This window comes from Mesoplodon bidens, assembly GCF_964165515.1.
Source record: "Mesoplodon bidens genome assembly, chromosome: 11".
NCBI classification, from domain to species: Eukaryota; Metazoa; Chordata; class Mammalia; order Artiodactyla; family Ziphiidae; genus Mesoplodon; species Mesoplodon bidens.
The window spans coordinates 51,486,915-51,511,333 of NC_138167.1; the positions used below are offsets into that span (position 1 = coordinate 51,486,915).

A 24,419-nucleotide genomic window follows, 5' to 3' on the forward strand; every position below is an offset into this window, starting at 1 on the left:
ACTAGGTTTTTTGGCTCATGGTAGAAATATAGTCCAGAAAGTGTATTTTGACATTGAATTCATTTCTTGTCAGATAAGTGCCGATTCTCAGAGGTTACTATTTGATGCTGTTTCCCTCTTCCCTTCTTATTAAGTATGAGTTATAAGAATATCCTCAGTGTTACCAAATGAATCCCTAATACTCATCTTATTATGTTTATTTTGTGCTATTTTAAAAATGAAACTTACACCAAACAGGCTTGAGAGATTTCATTAGAGGTGAGCATCCTTTACAATTTGGTGCTTTCAGAGCACCGTTTTCGCTTATCATCTCCCCACCCTACCGCTTCTGAGTTATTTGTTTTAGTCAATAAATACAAATTATGTGGGGTATTGTGCCAGAACCAGGGTAGAATGTTAAGCAAAAATGGGTATAATCGTTCCTGGAAATTTTTGCCCAGCAGCTTCTAGAGCTCTGCTGTCCAATACAGTAGCCAGTAACCACACATGGCTATTTAAATTCATTGAAATTAAGTTAAAAATCCAATCCTCAGTCACACAAGCTACATTTCAAATGCTCACACGTGCTAGTGGCTATCGTATTAGATAGCACATATAGAGAACCTTTCTATCATCGCAGAATATTGTATTGGAAAGCGCTGGCCTAGAGGTGAAGAATGTGGCATCTGGAATCAGGCTACCTGGATTGAAAGCCTGGTCAACCTCACTAGCAATGTCACCTCAAGGGATATTTATTAACCTCCCTGTGGCTCCATTTTTCTCATCTAAAAATGGGAATAATAATAATACTTACCTAGGAATAATTATAGAACCTACTTGAGAAAGTTGCTATAAGAATTAAGTGAGAAGATCCATACAAAGTTTCCTACACATTTCACATGCATTCAGAGTAAGCACTCAATAAATATTGACTATTATTATTATAGGTAGTGGAGTATAGAAACATTAATTAAGTCATGAAACAGATGAAGACAACATTACAAACTCTGATGGATGCTCTAAAGGAAAGTTGCACTGTGCTAAGAGGCTGTACAATGCATGAACCAGTTTTACTTCCTGAGGAATTAAGAGTTAGCTGGGAGAAATAGAGTTAAGAGTTTCCCTTCCCTTTTTAAAGATGTCTTCAAATGTAATTTGCTTAGGTTAAAAAAAAATGTTTCCTCCACTCAGAAGTTGAATTATTGCATCAAAAAAGAATTACTAATTTTGTCTTTCCAAAATCTAATAGAGACTACACACCCTTATGATGAGTCAGAGAGCTTTCAGGCAATTATGTTTTGAGCTCCAGACAATAAAGAGGGATGTACCCAGCTGAGAAATAAAGAGGGAGGAGGTATTAGAGGGTCATTCCCTTTAATAAATTATCACTGAGTGGGACACTTGGGAAATTGGAAACCAGAGGGCCACTTTTAACTCCTGGGGAGACTCTAGATATAATACTGAGATAATTGAGGTATGGAAAAAAATAGTTTTAAGAGGATGAAGCTCCTAACTTTCTAAATGTTGCCTTCATCTATTAGAAACCATAAACTTCAAGTTTGGAAAGTGGACATCTGTGCTAAAATTAGAATAGAATAACTAAGTCTATCTATGGAAAGAAATACCCCATAAATGAACATTATTATAATGAATACTTTAATATAACATATATATAACATATAATATATGATCAGGAGAGCTTTGCAAATCAAAAGAGGAAGAAAGGATTATTCTATAAATACTGGAATGACTGGACAGCAGTTTGAAGGATATAAGTTGTATATACTAGTATATTATGTATCAAAACAAATTCCATGTGGAAAAAGTGCTAGATATTAAAAATAAATCAAAGCAAAGATAAGTAATCAAATATTTATCAAAATTCTTGAAGGAAGATGCCTTTTGTAATATAAAAGTGATAAAATCTACCTCAAAGAAAATTTAGAGCTTCTATAGATAAAATTAGCAAAATATAAGATCACAACTAGAAACTAGAAAAAATTTTCAACAGATATGATTTCTTTATTAGATTAAATATATATGAAAATTAATTTAAAAATACTTATTTCCCCATAAATAAATCAACAAAGGATAAATAAACAATTCACTAAAGAATACAGCTATCAGAAAAGAGGAACTCAATAGGATTTGAGAAGATAGCAGAAGAGTAAGGCGCAGAGATCACCTTCCTCCCCACAGATACACCAGAAATACATCTGCATGTGGAACAACCCCTACAGAACACCTACTGAACACTGACAGGAGACCTCAGACCTCCCAAAAGGCAAGAAACACCCCACGTACCTGGTTAGGGCAAAAGAAAAAAGAAAAAACAGAGACAAAAGGATAGGGATGGGACCTGCACCAGTGGGAGGGAGCTATGAAGGAGGAAAGGTTTCCACACACTAGGAAGCCCCTTCGCGGGTGGACACTGCGGGTGGTGGAGGGGGGAAGCTTCGGAGCCGCAAAGGAGAGCGCAGTCACAGGGGTGCAGAGGGCAAAGCGGAGAGATTCCCGCACAGAGGATCGGTGTCGACCAGCACTCACCAGCCCGAGAGGCTCGTCTGCTCACCCGCCGGGGTGAGCGGGGCTGGGAGCTGAGGCTCGGGCTTCGGTCTGAGCGCAGGGAGAGGACTGGGGTTGGCGGCGTGAACACAGCCTGAAGGGGTTAGTGCACCACGGCTAGCTGGGAGGGAGTCCAGGAAAAAGTCTGGAGGTGCCGAAGAGACAAGAGACTTTTTCTTGCCTCTTTGTTTCCTGGTGCGCGAGAAGAGGAATTAAGAGCGCTGCTTAAAGGAGCTCCAGAGACGGGCGTGAGCCGCGGCTATCAGCGCGGACCCCAGAGACGAGCATGAGACACAAAGGCTGCTGCTGCCGCCACCAAGAAGCCTGTGTGCGAGCACAGGTCACTATCCACACCTCCCATCCCGGGGGCCTGTGCAGCCCGCCACTGCCAAGGTCCGTGATCCAGGGATAACTTCCCCGGGAGAATGCACGGCGTGCAGGCTGGTGCAACATCATGCTGGCTTCTGCCACTGCAGGCTCGCCCCGCACTCCATGCCCCTCCCTCCAGACCGGCCTGAGTGAGCCAGAGCCCCCGAATCAGCTGCTCCTTTAGCCCCGTCCTGTTTGAGCAAAGAGCAGACGCCCTCAGGGGACCTACACGCAGAGACGGGGCCAAATCCAAAGCTGAACCCTGGGAGCTGAGCAAACAGAGGAGAGAAAGGGAAATCTCTCCCAGCAGCCTCAGGAGCAGCGGATTAAATCTCCACAATCAACTTGATGTACCCTGCATCTGTGGAATACCAGAATAGATAACAAATCATCCCAAATTGAGGAGGTGGACTTTGGGAGCAAGATAGATTATTTTTTCCCCTTTTCCTCTTTTTGTGAGTGTGTATGTGTATGCTTCTCTGTGAGATTTTGTCTGTATAGCTTTGCTTTCACCATTTGTCCTAGGGTTCTGTCCATCAGTTTTTTTTCTTTTTAAATTTTTTTTCTTAATTTTTATTTTAATAACTTTATTTTATCTTACTTTATTTTATTTTTTACCCTTTCTTTCTATTTTTTTCTCCCTTTTATTCTGAGCTATGTGGAGGACAGCCTCTTGGTGCTCCAGCCAGGCATCAGTGCCACTGAGGTGGGAGAGCCAACTTCAGGACACTGGTCCACAAGAGACCTCCCAGCTCCATGTAATATCAGATGGCAAAAATCTCCCAGAGATCTCCACCTTAATGCCAAGACCCAGCTCCACTCAACGACCAGCAAGCTACAGTGCTGGACACCCTATGCCAAACAACTAGCAAGACAGGAACACAGCACCATCCATTAGCAGAGAGGCTGCCTAAAATCATAATAAGGTGACAGACACCAAAAACACACCACCAGACGTGGACCTGCCCACCAGAAAGACAAGATCCAGCTTCATCCACCACAACACAGGTACTAGTCCCCTCCACCAGGAAACCTACATAACCCACTGAACCAACCTTAGCCACCGGGGACAGACACCAAAAACAACGGGAACTACGAACCTGAAGCCTGTGAAAAGGAGAGCCCAAAAACAGTAAGACAAGCAAAATGAAAAGACAGAAAAACACACAGCAGATGAAGGAGAAAGGTAAAAACCCACCAGACCTAACAAATGAAGAGGAAATAGGCAGTCTACCTGAAAAAGAATTCAGAATAATGGTAGTAAAGATGATCCAAAATCTGGGAAATAGAATAGAGAAAATGCAAGAAACATTTAACAAGGACCTAGAAGAACTAAAGTGGAAACAAGCAATGATGAACAACACAATAAATGAAATTAAAAATACTCATTAAAAATGCCTCAGAATAACTGAGGCAGAAGAACAGATAAGTGACCTGGAAAATAAAATAGTGGAAATAACTACTGCAGAGCAGAATAAACAAAAAACAATGAAAAGAACTAAGGACAGTATCAGAGACCTCTGGCAAAACATTAAATGCACCAACATTCGAATTATAGGAGTCCCAGAAGAAGAAGAGAAAAAGAAAGGGACTGAGAAAATATTTGAAGAGATTATAGTTGAAAACTTCCCTAATATGGGAAAGAAAATAGTTAATCAAGTCCAGAAAGCACAGAGAGTCCCATACAGGATAAATCCAAGGAGAAACATGCCAAGACACATATTAATCAAACTATCAAAAATTAAATACAAAGAAAACATATTAAAAGCATCAAGGGAAAAATAACACACAAGGGAATCCCCATAAAGTTGACAGCTGATCTTTCAGCAGAAGCTCTGCAAGCCAGAAGAGAGTGGCAGGACCTATTTAAAGTGATGAAGGAGAAAAGCCTACAACCAAGATTACTCTGCACAGCAAGGATCTCATTCAGATTTGATGGAGAAATTAAAACCTTTACAGACAAGCAAAAGCTGAGAGAGTTCAGCACCACCAAACCAGCTTTACAACAAATGCTAAAGGAACTTCTCTAAGCAAGAAACACAAGAGAAGGAAAAGACCTACAATAACCCAAAACAGTTAAGAAAATGGGAATAGGAATATATATATTGATAATTACCTTAAATGTAAATGGATTAAATGCTCCAAACAAAAGACATAGACTGGATGAATGGATGAAAAAAAAAGAACCATATATATGCTGTCTACAAGAGACCCACTTGAGACCTAGGGACACATGCAGACAAGGTGAGGGGATGGAAAAAGATATTCCATGCAAATGGAAATCAGAAGACAGCTGGAGTAGCAATTCTCATATCAGACAAAATAGACTTTAAAATAAAGACTATTACAAGAGACAAAGAAGGACACTATATAATGATCAAAGGATCGATCCAAGAAGAAGATATAACAATTGTAAATATTTATGCACCCAATATAGGAGCACCTTAATACATAAGGCAAATACTAACAGCCATAAAAGGGGAAATCGACAGTAACACAATCATAGTAGGGGACTTTAACACCCCACTTTCACCAATGGACAGATAATCCAAAATGAAAATAAATAAAGAAACACAAGCTTTAAATGATACATAAAACAAGATGTACTTAATTGATATTTAGAGGACATTCCATCCCAAAACAACAGAATACACAATTTTCTCAAGTGCTCATGGAACATTCTCCAGGATAGATCATATCTTGGGTCACAAATCTAGCCTTGTTAAGAAAATTGAAATCGTATCAAGTATCTTTTCTGACCACAATGCTCTGAGACTAGATATCAATTACAGGCAAAGATCTGTAAAAAAATACAATCACATGGAGGCTAAACAATACACTACTTAATAACGAAGTGATCACTGAAGAAATCAAAGAGGAAATCAAAATATAGCTAGAAACAAATGACAATGGAGACACGACAATCCAAAACCTATGGGATGCAGCAAAAGCAGTTCTAGGAGGGAAGTTTATAGCAACACAATCCTACATTGAGAAACAGGGAACATCTCAAATAAACAACCTAACCTTGCACCTAAAGCAATTAGAGAAAGAAGAACAAAAAAACCCCAAAGTTAGCAGAAGGAAAGAAATCATAAAGATCAGATCAGAAATAAATGAAAATGAAATAAAGGAAACGATAGCAAAGATCAATAAAACGTAAAGCTGGTTCTTTGAGAAGATAAACAAAATTGATAAACCATTAGCCAGACTCATCAAGAAAAAAAGGGAGAAGACTCAAATCAATAGAATTAGAAATGAAAAAGGAGAAGTAACAACTGACACTGCAGAAATAAAAGGAGCATGAGAGATTACTACAAGCAGCTCTATGCCAATAAAATGGACAACCTGGAAGAAATGGACAAATTCTTAGAAATGCACCACATGCCGAGACTTAACCAGGAAGAAATAGAAAATATGAACAGACCAATCACAAGCACTGAAATTGAAACTGTCATTAAAAATCTTCCAACAAACAAAAGCCCAGGACCAGATGGCTTTACAGGCGAATTCTATCAAACATTTAGAGAAGAGCTAACACCTATCCTTCTCAAACTCTTCCAAAATATAGCAGAGGGAGGAAGACTCTCAAACTCATTCTACGAGGCCACCATCACCCTAATACCAAAACCAGACAAGGATGTCACAAAGAAAGAAAACTATAGGCCAATATCACTGATGAACATAGATGCAAAAATCCTCAAAAAATACTAGCAAACAGAATCCAACAGCACATTAAAAGGATCATACACCATGATCACGTGGGGTTTATCCCAGGAATGCAAGGATTCTTCAATATACACAAATCAATCAACGTGATACACCATATTAACAAATTGAAGGAGAAAAACCATATGATCATCTCAATAGATGCAGAGAAAGCTTTCGACAAAATTCAACACCCATTAATGATAAAAACCCTGCAGAGAGTCGGCATAGAAGGAACTTTCCTCAATATAATAAAGGCCATATATGACAAACCCACGGCCAACATTGTCCTCAATGATGAAAAACTGAAACCCTTTCCACTAAGATCAGGAACAAGACAAGGTTGCCCACTGTCACCACTCTTTTTTTTCTTTTTGGTACGCGGGCCTCTCACTATTGTGGCCTCTCCCATTGCAGAGCACAGGGTCCGGACGCACAGGCTCAGCGGCCATGGCTCATGGTCCTAGCCGCTCTGAGGCATGTGGGATCTTCCCCTACCGGGGCACGAACCCGTGTCCCCTGCATCAGCAGGTGGAATCTCAACCACTGTGCCACCAGGGAAGCCCCCTTACCACTCTTATTCAACATAGTTTTGGAAGTTTTAGCCACAGCAATCAGAGAAGAAAAAGAAATAAAAGGAATGCAAATTGGAAAAGAAGAAGTAAAACTGTCACTGTTTGCAGATGACATGATACTATGCATAGAGAATCCTAAAGATGCTACCAGAAAACTACTAGAGCTAATCAATGAATCTGGTAAAGTAGCAGGATACAAAATTAATGCACAGGAATCTCTGCATTCTTATACACTAATGATGAAAAATCTGAAAGAGAAATTAAGGAAACACTCCCATTGACCATTGCAACAAAAAAGAATAAAATACCTAGGAATAAACCTACCTAGGGAGAAAAAAGACCTGTATGCAGAAAACTATGACACTGATAAAAGAAATTAAAGATGATACCAACAGATGGAGAGATATACCATGTTCTTGAATTGGAAGACTCAACATTGTGAAAATGACTCTACCTCCCAAAGCAATCTACAGATTCAATACAATCCCTATCAAACTACCACTGGCATTTTTCACAGAACTAGAACAAAATATTTCACAATTTGTATGGAAACAAAAAAGACCCTGTATAGCCAAAGCAATCTGAACAAAAAATGGACCTGGAGCATTCAGGCTCCCTGACTTCAGGCTATACTACAAAGCTACAGTAATCAAGACAATATGGTACTGGCACAAAAACAGAAATATAAATCAATGGAACAGGATAGAAAGCCCAGAGGTATACCCACGCACATATGGTCACCTTATCTTTGATAAAGGAGTCAAGAATATACAGTGGAGAAAAGACAGCCTCTTCAATAAGTGGTGCTGGGAAAACTGGACAGGTACATGTAAAAGTATGAGATTAGAACACTCTCTAACACCATACACAAAAATAAACTCAAAATGGATTAAAGACCTAAATGTAAGGCCAGACACTGTCAAACTCTTAGAGGAAAACATAGGCAGAACACTCTGACATAAATCACAGCAAGATCCTTTTGGACCCACTTCCTAGAGAAATGGAAATAAAACCAAAAATAAACGAATGGGACCTAATGAAACTTAAAAGCTTTTGCACAGCAAAGGAAACCATAAACAAGACCAAAAGGCCACCCTCAGAATGGGAGAAAATAGTTGCAAGTGAAGCAACTGACAAAAGAGTAATCTCCATAATTTATAAGCAGCTCATGCAGCTCAATAACAAAAAAACAAAGAACCCAAGCCAAAAATGGGCAGAAGACCTAAATAGACATTTCTCCAAAGAAGATATACAGATTGCAAACAAACACATGAAAGTATGCTCAACATCATTAATCATTAGAGAAATGCAAATCAAAACTACAATGAGATATCATCTCACACCAGTCAGAATTGCCATCATCAAAAAATCTAGAAACAATAAATGTTGGAGAGGGTTTGGAGGAAAAGGAACAGTCTTGCACTATTGGCCAGAATGTAAATTCATACAGCCACTATGGAGAACAGTATGGAGGTTCCTTAAAAAACTACAAATAGAACTACCATATGACCCAGCAATCCAACTACTGGGCATATACCCTGAGAAAACCATAATTCAAAAAGAGTCATGTACCAAAATGTTCATTGCAGCTCTATTTACAATAGCCAGGGCATGGAAGCAACCTAAGTGTCCATCAACAGATGAATGGTTAAAGAAGATGTGGCACATATATACAATGGAATATTACTCCGCCATAAAAAGAAAGGAAATTGAGTTATTTGTAGTGAGGTGGATGGACCTAGAGCCTGTCATATAGAGTGAAGTAAGTCAGAAAGGGAAAACAAATACCATATGCTACCATGTATATATGGAATCTAACAAACAAAAAAAGGTCATGAAGAACCTAAGGGTAAGACAGGAATAAAGACACAGTCCTACTAGAGCATGGACGTGAGGATATGGGGAGGGGGAAGGGTAAGCTGTGAGAGAGTGGCATGGACATATATACACTAACAAATGTAAAATAGATAGCTAGTGGGAAGTAGCCGCATAGCACAGGGAGATTAGCTAGGTGGTTTGTTATCACCTAGAGGGTTGGGAGGGAGGAAGATGCAAGAGGGAAGAGATATGGGAACATATGTATATGTATAACTGATTCACTTTTTTATAAAGCAGAAACTAGCACACCATTGTAAAGCAGTTATACTCCAATAAAGATGTTAAAAAAATTAAAATAAAAATAATAAACATAGACTATGTGTCATGTAATACTGCAAAAAAAGGAAATCAGTGTTTTAAATAATTGACACTTAAATATAAACTAACATAATGAATTATTATTTTCACATACTATAGTAAAAAAATATTTCACCATAATTTCCAATGCTGACAGAGGTGTACTGGAATTGTAATTCTTATGCAATGTTAGTGACATTGAAAAATACATGTCAAGAACCACACATACATCTCCTTGCCCACTCCCCATCCCCACAGAAATATCCAGAAGATCCTACTAATCCTGAGTCTGAGAATCCAACCTAAAGAAATAATCTAAAATATGGAGCAAAGTATATGCATCGTAATTTTAACCTCAACATTAATTGGCACGCAGAATCAAGGAAGAAATCAAAATATCCAACAAAGGAAAAATGGGTTAAATAAATTATGGTAACTCTGTAACATATAACATTATATCATAATTATATAATATGTAATTATATGATTGCATTATTCAATTATTCATGTACTAACAATGCTTATAATAAAAATTAAGATAAAAATACTATTTGTGATTACATCTGCACTTTGATTACAAGAAGGTTGAAAATAAAGGAATATGAAGTGAATTCTATTAAGACATACTAAAATATTGATAATAGTTGGATTTTAAATTATTAATTTTTATGTAGATTATTTATAGCCACATATATATGAATATAGAATTACATATATTTATTATATCTGTAGTATGTATAATTTATAAACATTAATTAATATATTAATACCATATAGTGATTGATAAGTAAATAATAAATATATTAAATATAAATAAGAGTAAAATATATTATACATTATATATATCATATATAAACATTTCTCTGAAAGCTGAAAGTCAGCTGTCTTCTAATCTTAACGTTATAGAGTTTACCATGCAAAGAGTGATGATGACTTCTTTACCAATAAATATAGCCAGAAATAACAAGGTATTAAGGAAACTTACTGTGTTACTACATAAAAATAGATTTTATAATTAGTTATGACAGTAGGTGGTTACTATTCCTAGCAACCTAAGTTTCAGTGGGTCACCTTTTATTCTAGTTTTTATCAAGGTAATGTTTGTTAAGGTGAAATGCATAGTTATTTTGTATATAATTTTATAAGCTTGATGAATCAAAATATAGAATATTTCCAACAATCTAGCAAGTACCTTGTTGTCCCCTCCCAGACAATACCTACTTCTCATAGGAAACCTTAATTCATTATAGTAAATTTATTTTTCTATTTAAAAATTTCCTATAAATAGATCACACAGTATGTATTCTTTTATATCTAATGGTGAATTGACCAGTTTATCATTATGTAATGTCCCTCCTTATCTCCAGCAAGGCTTCTAGACTTGAAGTCAATTTTGACTGGTACTTTTTTTTTTTTTAATATTCATTCATTTATTTAGTTGCACTGGGTCTTAGTTGCAGCCGGTGGGCTCCTTAATTGTGGCTTGCCAGCTCCTTAATTGCAACACGTGTGCTCCTTAGTTGTGGCAGGTGGGCCCCTTAGTTGTGGCATGCAAACTCTTAGTTGCAGCATGCATGTGAGATCTAGTTCCTTCACCAGGGATCAAACCCAGGTCCCCTGCATTGGGATCATGGAGCCTTATCCACTGCACCACCAGGGAAGTCCATTGTCTGGTACTTTTGTAGCCACACAGTATATTGTTTTGACTCATCCACTTTCAACCTATCTATGGTTTTATACTTAAAGTGCATTTTTTATAGATAATGTATAAATAGTTCTTTCTTTTTTATCCAGTGTGACAATCTCTGTCTTTTAATTGAAGTGTTAGTCTATTTACATTTAATATTGTTTTTGACGTTGGTGGATTTTGGGCCACCATTTTGCCATTTGTTTTCTACTTGTTCCATCTATTTTTTGTATTCTTAATCATCTATTCCTTCCTTCTTTTTGTTTGTTAATATTTTCTATATTATTCAATTTTACTTGTTCTTTTGAATTCTTAACTATAACTCTTTTTATGATTGTTTTAGTTGTTGGTATAGTAGTTGTAACATGTATCATTCATTTATTACAGTATAATAAGATTTAATATTATACTAATTCATATAAAATGTAAGAACTTTGGAATAATAAAATCCCATTCCCCTAACCTTTGCACTATAATAATCATATTTATAACTATATATACTATAAACTCTAAAAATCTGTATTACTATCAATATTTTTGCTTTAATAAGTCAAATATCTTTGAAGCAAATTAATAGAAGAAAAAATGCTATATTTTAATTTTATATTTATTTTATATTTATATTTATCCACATATTTACTATTTCTTGTGCTCTTCAGTTCTTCTCACACATTTTAATCTCCATCTAGTGTTATTTCCCTTTATCTTGAATAACTTCCTTTAGCATTTTCCAGATTGCAGGTATACTGGCCACAAATTCTCTCAACTTACATTTATTTGGAAATGTCTTTATTTTTGAAGGATATTTAACTAAATATAGAATTCAGGATTGACAGATTTGTCCCAGCACTTTAAAGGTGGTACTCTACTGTTTTCTAGTTTCTATTATTTCTTATGAGGATTCAGCTATCATTTGTACTTTTGTTCCCTTATATGTAATATGTCTTTTTTTCTCCTCTGTCTCCTTTCATGATTCTTTCTTTATCTTTCGTTTTTAGAATTTTGACTCTTATGCACTTAAGTATGATTTTTTTTTTCTGTTCTCTTTGGTATTTGCTGGGCTTTTTTGAGTATCTAAGTAGATTTTTTTTCACCAAATTTGAGAAAAATTTGGCCATTGTTTCTTCAAATATTTGGTCTGCCACATTATTTCCCTCCTATTCTTCTGGGACTCCAATTACACATGTGTTATATGGTTTAATATTATCCTGAAGGTCACTAAGTTTCTATTTTTATTTCAATCTTTTTCTCTTTTTTTTTAAAGATTGGATAATTTCTATTTTTTTAAATTTATTGACTATTTCTTCTGCCATCTCTAATCTGCTGTTAAACCCATCCAACGAATTTTTCATTTTGAATATTGCACTTTTCAGTTCCAGAATTTTTATTTAATTCTATTTATAGTTTCATTTCTCTGCTGTAACTTACCATGTTTATCATTCATTATGACCATCTTTTATCTTTGTACGTATTAGTAATAGCTACTTTCTAGTTTTTACCATCTGGATTAACCTTGAGTCATTTCTATTCACTAGTTTTTCTCTTGGTGAAGAGTCACTTTTTTCTGTTTTTCTTCACATGTCTAGTAATGTTTATGGTTTACTGGATATTGTGGATAATACATAGTATAGACCCTACATTCTATTAGCTTCTTCTGAAGACTATTTTTGTTCTAGCAGATTGCAAATTACTGGCCAGTCATCTTGCAGTTGGAAAGACTGGGCTTTACATTGGTTAGGTGAGTCTATTCCAGGTGTACCCTTAGTTTTAGGGTGAATCTCTTAATCTTGAGACATCATTTTCTTCCTAATCATGGCACTTTTGGGCTTTCAGTGGAAAGCCTGAATTTTTTATCAGTCCCTTCTAACTTGGCAGGACATAGATTTTAAACCCACAGTGAGCAGCATCTGAAATATCTGCTCAAATCTTTCAAACTTCAAGCTGTGACTCTCTGATTGTCTCTTTAGAGTCTCCTCTGCAATTCAAAGACCCGCCACAGATTTGAGGGGAGTTGACATGTTGATTCACTCCCTCCTTTCTAGACGTTTCCTCCTGAATTTCCAGCCACTCTGGAAGCCCAACAGAGCCCTAAATATTGTCCTCTGACATGTGGGCCCTAGCAGGTTGTGGCTTTCTGCTTGAGTTATAGTTATCCTAAGCATCACAGACTAGGGAGTGCCCTAAGGGAAAATGACAAGTAAAAAAATGAATCTCAAACAGTACATCTTCCTTCTTTTAAAGATTGAAACTCCTCTATTGTCTTCCTGCTTTTAGTAACTCTCCATTGCTTTAAATAGTTTTTATATTTTGTCCAAACTTTATAGTTATCCATAGGAGGGATAGTAGATAGTCTTAAATAAGTAACTCTGCCATTACTGAAACAGGAACCCCAGTGGAATATTTTATCAATCTTTCTTGTATGAGCTATGTTTCCCTAATTGGGGAGCTTCCAATGACATGGTCTGTAGAGCATTTATGTTGCTATAGCAGAATTGATATGGAATATGAAAAACACTACTGGAAGACTTGGAAAATATACCTTCTTTTCCTAAAACATACTCATGCTCCAAGCATTCCCTAACTCTCTTTCTGCTCAAAATCCATACAATTTGAGAAACTGATATTCTCAGGAACTGGTACACCCCTCCCTTCATTAGGTCAATGGATTGGGAAAGATCATGTGACCAGGTTATAGCCAGAAAACCTCTGCCTCTGAGCATAATGACAAAACTTTAAAATGCAGCTAGAGATCTAAGAGATGGATGTCACCCTCTTTTGCTGTCAGAATAAGAACTCTGCTTAATAACAATTTAAAAAGAAAGAAGATTAAGTTAAATTGATAATACTCTTCTTGGATATAGACCGGCTTTTCCCTCATTTGGTAAGCTTCAACAAAGGCTAAAGTACCAAAGTCCTTTCTTAAGTTTTATCTTACATGAACAGACCCTTTTGGTTTTATCATATTAAGGTCTGATACATTTTCAATCATCTAAAGTCAATTATCTGAGAGAATATATCAAATAGAAGATGAGTTTTAGAGTCAGACTAACCTGAATTTTAATCCCAGCTGTACCATTATATGAGCTTTGTGATTTGGGCCATGATATTTAAGCTTTCTGATCTTCAGTTTCTGAACCTAAAAAAACATGACTATTAATAGCGATCCTACTGGGAATGCTCTGAGGTTGAAATTAGATAATGTATTTAAAGTGCCTGACAAAGTATCTGACACCGAGTACGCACTCAAAAAGTAGAAGGGTATTATCATCTTACGATTGTGGTAACAATACTAACATTTTCATTGCTATTAGCTAGCCAGTGGAAGAAAGTAAGAGTGCAAGGATTCAAAAGAACAAGATACAAATTTTTTTCCTCTCTGTAATACACCATACTCTTTTGGTACTTTGTTATAAAAACTAATTATGCATATCTGGCTCTTCGTTGACTTTTTCCTGCCTCATCTCTACACTGTTTTCTTCACCAACTTAAAAGTCTCACCCAGACCAAACCTTTCTAGGTTTCTTACCTACACAAAACCCTTTCCACTTTAAAGCCTTCTACTCATTCTGTTCCCTGTGCTCTTGGCCTACCTTTTCACAAATCTGTCTTGAGGTCTTGGTTTAAACATCACTTCTACAGAGAAGTCTACTCTGGCCACCCAATCTAAGTAGCCAGACATTTACTCATCTCATGACATCACCTAGTTTGTTTCTTTTCTAGCACTTTTCACAATTTTTGATTGTACATTTGCTTATTAACTTTCCCCCAAAAAACTATAAGCACTGTCCTATGAGGATAGTGACCATATCTGCTTTATTCATTCATCAGTATATCTCAGGCTCAATTTACTCAATGCTTATTTTGTGAATGAGTAAATAAAACAACAAATGTGAGCTAAGAGAGTGCCATGGGGTAAATAAAGCTAGCTTATGATTTGCCACAAATAACTGGCCATAGTTTGTTGTGCAACAGTAGAGACATGAAAAGTGATTGAGCCATTGAACTTTCAGGGGCACATAAATAACAAATAAACCATTCAGTTATGTTATGTGTACCAATCGATGAGTATTGACTAATGGCTTAAAAAGTAATACCATGCTTTTTTTTCCCTCTCTTTTCTCTAGAATGGCCACATCTGTTGCTCAGTGGATCCACAGTGCCTTCAGGAACTGTGAAGTTAACTGTCTCACTAGAAATTTCTGTTTAAAGAATGTTCTTTCATTAAAAAGACCAAAAAAAAAAAAGTTGAAGTGGATGATTTGTGGGCAGCTAAGTGCAGCATTGTTAATAGCTGAGTAAACTTTCAATTATGAAATCTGTGGAGCTTGAGAAAATCACAAAAGGAAACTTCTTGGGGCAACACTAGACCAGAATTCCACCTCAACTGCGTCTGACGTCGGCATGTAGAAGAATGGGTGTGAAATACACACCATGACATCACGACCTCTGGATGTAAAGCCTGAGCTTATGGGAGCTTTGGAAGCCTCTAGCTTCACTGGTGCAGAAAATTTTCCTCTAGGTCAGAATCTTCACAAATCAGTTCAGTTCTTCACTGCAAAAAATAAAATGTAAGGCAGTGAACAAATTCTGTTTTCTGAAGCAAAGCAAAGAAGCTATAACATGTTATATGTACAGTATACACTCTGAGAAGAAATCTGCAACGAGTTATTGTCATGATAAAAATAATGCACAGGCATGGTTACTTAATATTTTCTAACAAGAGATGTCATCCTTATTCCCTTGTTTTACTGCACTTAATATTATTTGGTTGAATTTGTTCAGTATAAGCTCGTTCTTGTGTAAAATTAAATAAATATTTCTCTTACCTTATAACATGTCCGAGTGTCTGCATAATGTGTTCCTTTTCCCCCACAGATGCCTCAGTATACAAACTGCTTTCTAGTTCCGCTGATGAGAAACTCCCACCATGCTATTCCCAAACTGAAAGGTGATTTTCACTACATTACATGCCGAAGTGGCTGGGAGGTGGGTGATGGGTACCTTTGTTCTGCCTCTCTGTATCCTCTCAGTCACCTTTTACCCTGCCTTATATCCTGGGGGCTGACCTATATACGTTGTATTAATAGGTTCTCTTGTCCTCTGGATTCTGATTCGGTTTGACCGGTGGCGACCCCCGGCAGGATATCAGAAAGAGGACGTTTGGATATTTATTCTGCTGGCTCCTTTCCTGCCAGGTTACTACCATGATTAGCTGTGTCACTTACTGAAGGTGACACCTCCTGACAGGTGACCCTCTCTGTTCAGCTACCCCCTCCATTTTTTGATAACTAACTTCTATTTGCTTCTTTTGGCTTAGAGATAATAACAACTCTGGCTGCTTTGTCCTTTCAGGTACCTGATCAATTTCTTGTTGTTTTCCCTATTTCCTGTTGCATCTTTATAAATCATCTCTTTGTTAAACAGTCTTTAATTAGCCAGCTCGAGTGTGCCATCTGTTTCCTGCCAGGACTTTGACTGATATACATAAGGAGGGGAGTATGTGAGGGTTGGGAATATCTTCAGGAATTGGTTCTTCACAATTTGATATAAAAATTTAAAGAATCCCAGTCTTAGGAGGCATTATGGTATTACATGTTAAAATTTTTGATGCACTAGAATCTCAGGAGGAAAAAATTAACTTACTGATGCCCAATAGAGGAGTTAATCCAATATTGCCCTAGTCATATGTTTTGTGCTAGGGTGAAAAAGGAAATAAAGATATTATTAAATTCACTTTTAGTTTAGAGACTTCTTTAAAGAAAAAAAAAAAGGAAGTGAACAGAATAAGACTCCCACAAGCTACAGAAATGGTGAAGTGGCATTTTAACTACCCCTTCCCCATTGTTATGGGAACAACCTAACAGGAGCTGAGCTAAAGGATAATTTATAAATGTCTTAATACTTTGGCATGTGTAATATTTATTGAATGTGTGAATTCAAGTATCTCTCAATATTCCCTGGTTTTATCATAAACGATTTTTTCTGCAGCCTTTTTATATTTAATTTAAAATTTCAGCAGAGCATAAAGTTTATTTTACTTAAAAAATACTTTTTTTTTGGCTGCGTTGGGTCTTCATTGCTGCTTGTGGGCTTTCTCTAGTTGCTGCGAGCAGGGGCTACTCTTTGTTGTGGTGTGCAGGCTTCTCATTGCAGTGGCCTTTCTTGTTGCACAGCATGGGCTCTAGGTGCATGGGCTTCAGTAGTTGTGGCTCACAGACTCAGTATTTGTGGTTCGCAGGCTCTAGAACACAGGCTGCGTAGTTGTGGCACATGGGCTTAGTTGCTCAGTGGCATGTGGGATCTACCCATACTAGGGATCGAACCTGTGTCACCTGTATTGGCAGGCAGATTCTTAACCACTGTGCCACCAGGAAAGTCCTAAGTTTATTTTTATTGGGCATTATTTACTATGGTAACTAGCAATTTAGTCTCCAAGAGGGTATTAATTTGAAGTTTTTTCTACATATTTCTCCCATATATAGATTTGGGATTTCATATTAAATCTCCCTAAAATATATTTTATTTGCTTTTATGAGGAGAGTGAGAAATAGTATTGCCTGTGTGTGTGTGTATACACACACATACTCACAATCTACATCCATATATTTGTATATATTCATCATTTAGATATTTTATGCCTTCTGGAAGAAGAAGCAAGGCTGTAATTGCATACTCCCAATCTGTTGTCTTTGTAAGGCTCTGAGCATACTGAGCATACTGGTGGTTTTCAGAGTCTGGTTTCCATAGACTTCTGAAAGAAAGAAAACTCCTAACAGTGAGAAGAAAAAGAGGGAAAAAATAAGATTATGTTCTTCCAAGGACCTTTGAACCAATGAATGTGTTCAGATTGAATATTTCCAGATCCAGGAATATGTATATATATATATATATATATATATATATATATATATATATATATATATATATCCAGGAATATATATAAGGGATCCAGGAATAAGTTTATCAAAAGAGATGCATGGTCTTATGGAGAAAATATAAAACCACCTTGAACAAATTTTTTTTTGAAGTCCTAGAATATACCTAGGCACTGTGTGAAGAGTTTATACAATGAGCCAATTTCACTGCAACAGTCCAGATACTGCAGTGAATAAAGTGCATACAGAGGGGAAGCACCCACACATTGCTTCCTCATGGAGCTCACATCCTAATGCAGGGAAAAGGAAATTAACAAATAAATAAATGCTATGCCAGGTGTTATGAAGAAAAATTAAGCTGAGTGAAGTAGTGATATGGACCAGGGTGCTAGTTTAGATAGGGCGGGGGTGAAGTCCTTTCTAAGATAAAGTGACATTGGAGCAGATATTTAATGAAGTGAGAGAGTGAGGCATCCACACACCTGGGGAGAGAATAGCAAGCAGAGAGAACTGTGCATGAATAGGTCTGAGATGTGGCCTGAGTGGACTGAGCAAGCTGAGCCTTACAGAGGATGTGGTCACAGGAGTGGCTGGTGACCAAATCACATAGGTTTTCCTAGGCCATCATTAAAGATTAGCATTTTTATTCTTAGTGATTTGGAAGTTGTTAAGAGAGATTTGAGCATAGCTCTGACATAGTCTGATGACAATTAAAGGATCCCTCTATGCCCTTTATGGAGTATAGACCCGGGATTGGGGCCAGGTGGGGTGTGTGCTGAGCTTGGGTACAGGAGGTACATTTATACCACAGAATTTCCAACAGATGATAATGAATTTGGACTAGGATGGCAACATTGAGGGTGAGAAATGAGGACCATTTAACATTAAAGAAGATCTGCTGGGGCTTCGCTGGTTGAGAGTCCACCTGCTGATGCAGGGGACACGGGTTCGTGCCCCGGTCTGGGAAGATCCCACATGCCGCGGAGCGGCTGGGCCCGTGAGCCATGGCCACTGAGCCTGCGCGTCCGGAGCCTGTGCTCCACAGCGGGAGAGGCCACCACAGTGAGAGGCCTGCGTACCGCAAAAAAAAAAAAGGCCTGCTTACATGAAAAAATGGGTAGGAAGACTAAATGTCATAAAAGTGTCACATCTCCCCACTATTGCTAATAAGGAAAAAATCCTGAACTATTATAGAAGAGCAAATGGCCAAGAATATTTTGAAGAGTTATATCTGGGGGCAGGGGAGACTTATTCTATCATATATCAAGAGGGTATAAAGCTATAGGAATTAAGAGTCTTTGTTATGGGAATAAATAAAATAGATGACAGATCAATCTACAATAGCATCAAGACCTCAGAAAGCATCCCATGCACAAATGGATACTTGATATGTGACAGAGGTTATACTGAAGAATTGGGCATGTGGAAATTGCTTATGGAAAAGCAAAGATATAAAATTATGTCCTTATTTCACACAAATCAATTCCACATAGATAAAGGACCTAAATATAAAAAGCAAAATAAATTTATGAAGACATTTTAGGAGAATGCTTTCTGATCTGGGGATAGTTTAAAATAGACACAAAAGGCATATATCATAAAATCATAGTTAAATTCTACTATATGGAATAGATGAAAAGACAGGCCATGGACTGGAAAAGATATTGGAGTATATATATTCACAAAGGATTGGTAACCAGAATATATGTATTTAAAACTCCTAAAAAGGAAAAAAATACAAAATACCCAATAGAAAAATGGTCAGAAGACATACATAGCTGTTTCACAAGAAAGGAAATCCCAAAATGGCGAATAAACATGAACATTTGGTTGGGCTCCCTAGTCATCGGGTAAGTTTATATTAAAACCATAATGAAAAAATATTTTTAAAAATCAAAAAAATTAAAAAGTAGGATAACACCAATTGTTGGTGAAGATGTGGAACAGCAGGAAGTCTTGCACACCAGTAGTGGGATATACATCACACTTACCTCCACGCCACTTTGGGGTGCAGTTCTGTAATATCTAAAGTCGAGGATATGCACTTGTCATGATCCAGCACATACTCCTGCATTTATGATCTAGAGCTGCACTGTCCAATACAGTTGACACTGGTCATTTGTGTCTATTTAAATTTAAATTAATTTAATTTAATTAAAATTCAGTTCCTCAGTTGCATGAGTATATTTCAAGGGCTCAATGGCTACTCTGACTAGTGGCTAGTGGCTACTTTACAGACAGCACAATGATATTTCTATCATCCTAGAAAGTTCTAATGGACAGCACTGATCTATAGGAATGCTCATAAATGTGTATAAGAAGACATGCAAGAGATATTCATAATAGCGTTATTTGTAATAAAATTCTAGAAACCATGCAAATGTCAATCAGTGGGATCAGCAATAAAAAAAATGTGGCATGTTTATATTACAGACTACTCTAGAGGATGCAAATGAATACATATAGCAACATGGATGAATATCAGAAACATGTTGAGTAAAAAACAAGATGCAAAAAAGGAACATTTTTGGGCTTCCCTGGTGGCGCAGTGGTTGAGAGTCTGCTTGCCAATACAGGGGACACGGGTTCGTGTCCCGGTCTGGGAAGATCCCACATGCCACGGAGCAGCTGGGCCCGTGAGCCATGGCCGCTGAGCCTGCATGTCCGGAGCCTGTGCTCCACAACGGGAGAGGCCACAGTAGTGAGAGGCCCACGTACTGCAAAAAAAAAAAAAAAAAAAGGAACATTTTTTACAGTATTTACATAAAATTTTTAAATGTGCAAAACTTTGTATTATATTTATGCAAGTACAAATATGCATAAAATGCATATCAAAATGCATGGGAATGATAAATATCAAATTAGGATAGTGGCTGTCTCTGAGAGGTGGAAGAGGGGTGCCAGGTACACAGGGTGTGTAACTGTGTTGGTAATATCTGTTTATCGTTTTATTCTGTATATTTCAGATATTTCAAAATAATGCTATCTGTTGCTGACATTCAGGTAAACGAATTTACAAATTGACTAAATGTGGGTTTTTTTGTTTGTTTTGGGGGTTTCTTTTGTCCATGCTGCATGGCATGTGGGATCTTAGTTCCTGACCAGGGATAGAACCTGTGCCCCCTACAGTGGAATCTAGGAGTCTTAACCACTGGACTGCAGGGAAGTCCCGACTAAATGTGTTTTCATTTATATTTCTATACCCCAAACTAAGCCAGTTAGTTTTTACATGCACATATGGGAGTACCTAGATTTGTGGAAGCAAGGCTTTAAACAAATATACGCCGTAACGCCTGCAAGGTTTCCATTCCTAATTATGTTTTTAAATAAATACAATACTAGTTAAAGACAGGTAATAAAAGAAAAAAAATGATCAAATGATCTCACCACCTTTGGTACTGGTTTTATTTTTCTTTGCTCTTTGTCAAATGCTTACATATTTTACATAGTTGCAATCATAGTATCATTTTTTATTTCTACATTTTGCATAATATTTTATTGTAAACAATGTTTATATTATTATAAGTTTATAAAATTTTAAGGACTAGTAAATATTTCATTGATCTGTTAGAAATATAGTTTATTTCCTTCTAACTTTTTCACTGTTATAGGTGCTGCTGCAATTCATATGATGTAAGCTATTTTTTAGACTATATTATCAACAGTAGATTTAATGAAGCAAGTTGTGAACTGTTCGAATAATGTAGTTTAGCTGAGGTATAGTTGACGTACAATATTATCTGTTTCAGGTATACAACATAGCGAGTCATAATTTTTAAAGGTTATAATACATTTATTGTTATTATACATATTGGCTATATTCCCTGTGTTGTACAATATATACTTGTAGTTTATTTATTTTATACATAGTAGTTTGCAGCTCCTTGTCCCCTACCCTTATCTTGATTTAACATGTTTTATTGCTTGTCCAAAGGCTGTATCAAAGAACATTCCACTGGCGATGTATGCAATTACTTTTTTTTTGATAGATTTATTTTATTTATTTATTGGCTGTGTTGGGTCTTCTGTGGCTGTGCACAGGCTTTCTCTAGTTGCCAAGGGCTTCTCATTGCGGTGGCTTCTCTTGTTGCGGAGCACAGGCTCCAGGCGTGCAGGCTTCAGTAGTTGTGGTGCACGGGCTTAGTTGCTCCGCAGCATGTGGGATCTTCCCAGACCAGGGCTCAAACCCATGTCCCCTGCATTGGCAGGCGGATTCTTAACCACTGCGCCACCAGGGAAGCCCTGCAGTTACTTTTAAAACAACCTTGTAGCCATTGGATATTATCAATTTAATTTTTGCTCTCCATTGTAGTTTTTTATAGGTGTAAAATGGTACATTACTGTTTTAATTTTAATGTCTTTAAATAACTGTGAGGTTAAACTTATGTAGGCATTGCCATTTTCTACATATGTCCTTTGCTCATATATCTCTAGTCCTTTGATCAATTATACATGAGATAAACAGTAAAAAAAAAAATCATGTATAATTGTTGGACATCCTTCCACAAATTTTTGCCAATGTTTTTCTCAAAATATTGTTACTTTTTATAATTTATTTCTTTTCATTTTTAGTATAAGGAATTTTAATATGTATCACTGATGGTTACTTTTATAACCTCTTATATTTGTTCAAAATTCATATTATTACATCTCCAAATAGTTCCCTACATATATTCCATAAATGGGAAAGTCACCTCCTCTAGAAAACATCCAAGAACTATTTTGAGTTCTTCTGAACATCAACTGAAATTAGTTTTCTTAAATTTCAACTTAATGTATGTCATGTTGGTCCTAGTTCTGTTCTCTGGGACATGTTAACTCATCTTCAAATATTCTTCTGGAACCCTCTTCTTCCACTATTAAATTCCTCGAATTCCTCTAATCTGTCTTGAGAAAAAAAATCTCAGTTGTCCTCTTCTAGATGTTTTCCTGTTGTTCATGTGCCCGTGTATGTGTCATGCCTAGAACTAAACACCATATTCCAAGAGAAATATCTCCAGCCAGGGACACACTTGGTTTAGGACCTGAGACTATAAATAAGGACTCCTTTACTGAGCTTTATTTTACAGAGAAGAAAATAATTTTTTTCTCCCAGTTCACCAACTGAGCTCTTCTGATATATTTGAAATTCATAAAAACTTTAAAATGCTAAATAAGAGAACATTTATATTCAAATTATATTCTCCCAAGTGTGTTTATGAAATCGTCTTTCTTAGAGCATATTCAGTGCTGTATAAAATCATGTTCTATTCGGTGGTATTTCACTATTCCACAAAGAATCTAGTAGCATGTATTTTCTACTTCAAATTGAATTTTCCTAGTAATTTGGGCTTTTCATCTATAGTAGATACATTTCTCAGTGCAGGACTTCGTGCATCATTTCATCATCTCTAAAATATATTCCAAAGGAAGATAGCTTTGCCTTGTTATGAAGAAAACAACTTGATTTTATTTTAGTAATTTGAATCATTTTAACTGTGAAGCAAAGCCAATAGAAACAGAGTCGTATCACCTTGGTGAAATTCTCACTCTACATAGAGTGGGACACCAGTAAAACACTTCATTAAATGATGATTAACAATAAAGATAGTTATTGCATTGGCATATTTGGCCCATGGCTAGCACAGAATAGACTATCAATACTTTTATGCTCTAGATTTTTTTTCAGCTTTATTGAGGTATAACCCACAACAAAATTGTAATATATTTAAAGAATATATCATGATGAATTGAAATTTGTATACATTGTGAAAGGATTTCTACCATCTAGTTAATTAACACATTACATTCTTTACATATATATATATATATATATATATATATAGAGAGAGAGAGAGAGAGAGAGAGAGAGAGTACATTTAAGTTCTACTCTGTTAGCAAATTTCAATTATACAGTACAGTGTTATCAACTATAGTCATCATGTTCTACATTAGATACTCAGACCTTACTCATTTTATAGCTGAAAGTTTTTACCTTTTTACCAGCCTCTCCCTATTCCTCTGTCCCTAACCCTTGGCAACCACTTTTCTACTCTATGTTTTGACGAGTTTGATTTTTTATTTTAGATTTCATAAATAATTGATACGATGCAGTACATGTTTTTCTCTGTCTGGCTTGTTTCACTTAGCATACTGCCCTCTAGGTCCATCCATGTTGTCACAAACTGCAGGATTTCCTTCTTTTTCATGGCTGAATAATATTCCAATATATAGTGGAATATTACACACACACACACACACAAGATCTCTATTCATTCATCTGTTGACAGACATGAAGACTGTTTCTATATCTTGGCTATTGTGAATAATGCTGCAATGAACATGGGAATGTAGATATCTCTTTAAGATCCTGATTTCATTTCCTTCAGCTATATACCCAGAAGTCAGATTTCAGGACCATATGGTTGTTCTATTTTTAATTTTTTGAGGAAACTGTATACTATTTTCCATAGTGATGGCACCTATTTACATTCCCAACAGTGCACA

At 36.5% G+C, this 24,419-nt stretch overlaps 1 protein-coding gene across 2 annotated transcripts in view; it reads left to right on the forward strand.

Moving 5' to 3' along the window:
* NELL2 (neural EGFL like 2) overlaps positions 1–15,845 on the forward strand; it is a 460,631-nt gene extending 444,786 nt beyond the window's left edge. For both annotated transcript variants that reach the window (XM_081250199.1, XM_081250200.1), the window contains exon 21: positions 15,183–15,845. In XM_081250199.1, coding sequence (XP_081106325.1) covers positions 15,183–15,233 — 51 coding nt within the window. In that variant the 3' untranslated portion in view covers positions 15,234–15,845. The remainder of the gene's footprint in view (positions 1–15,182) is intronic.
* Positions 15,846–24,419: the final 8,574 nt, after the last annotated feature.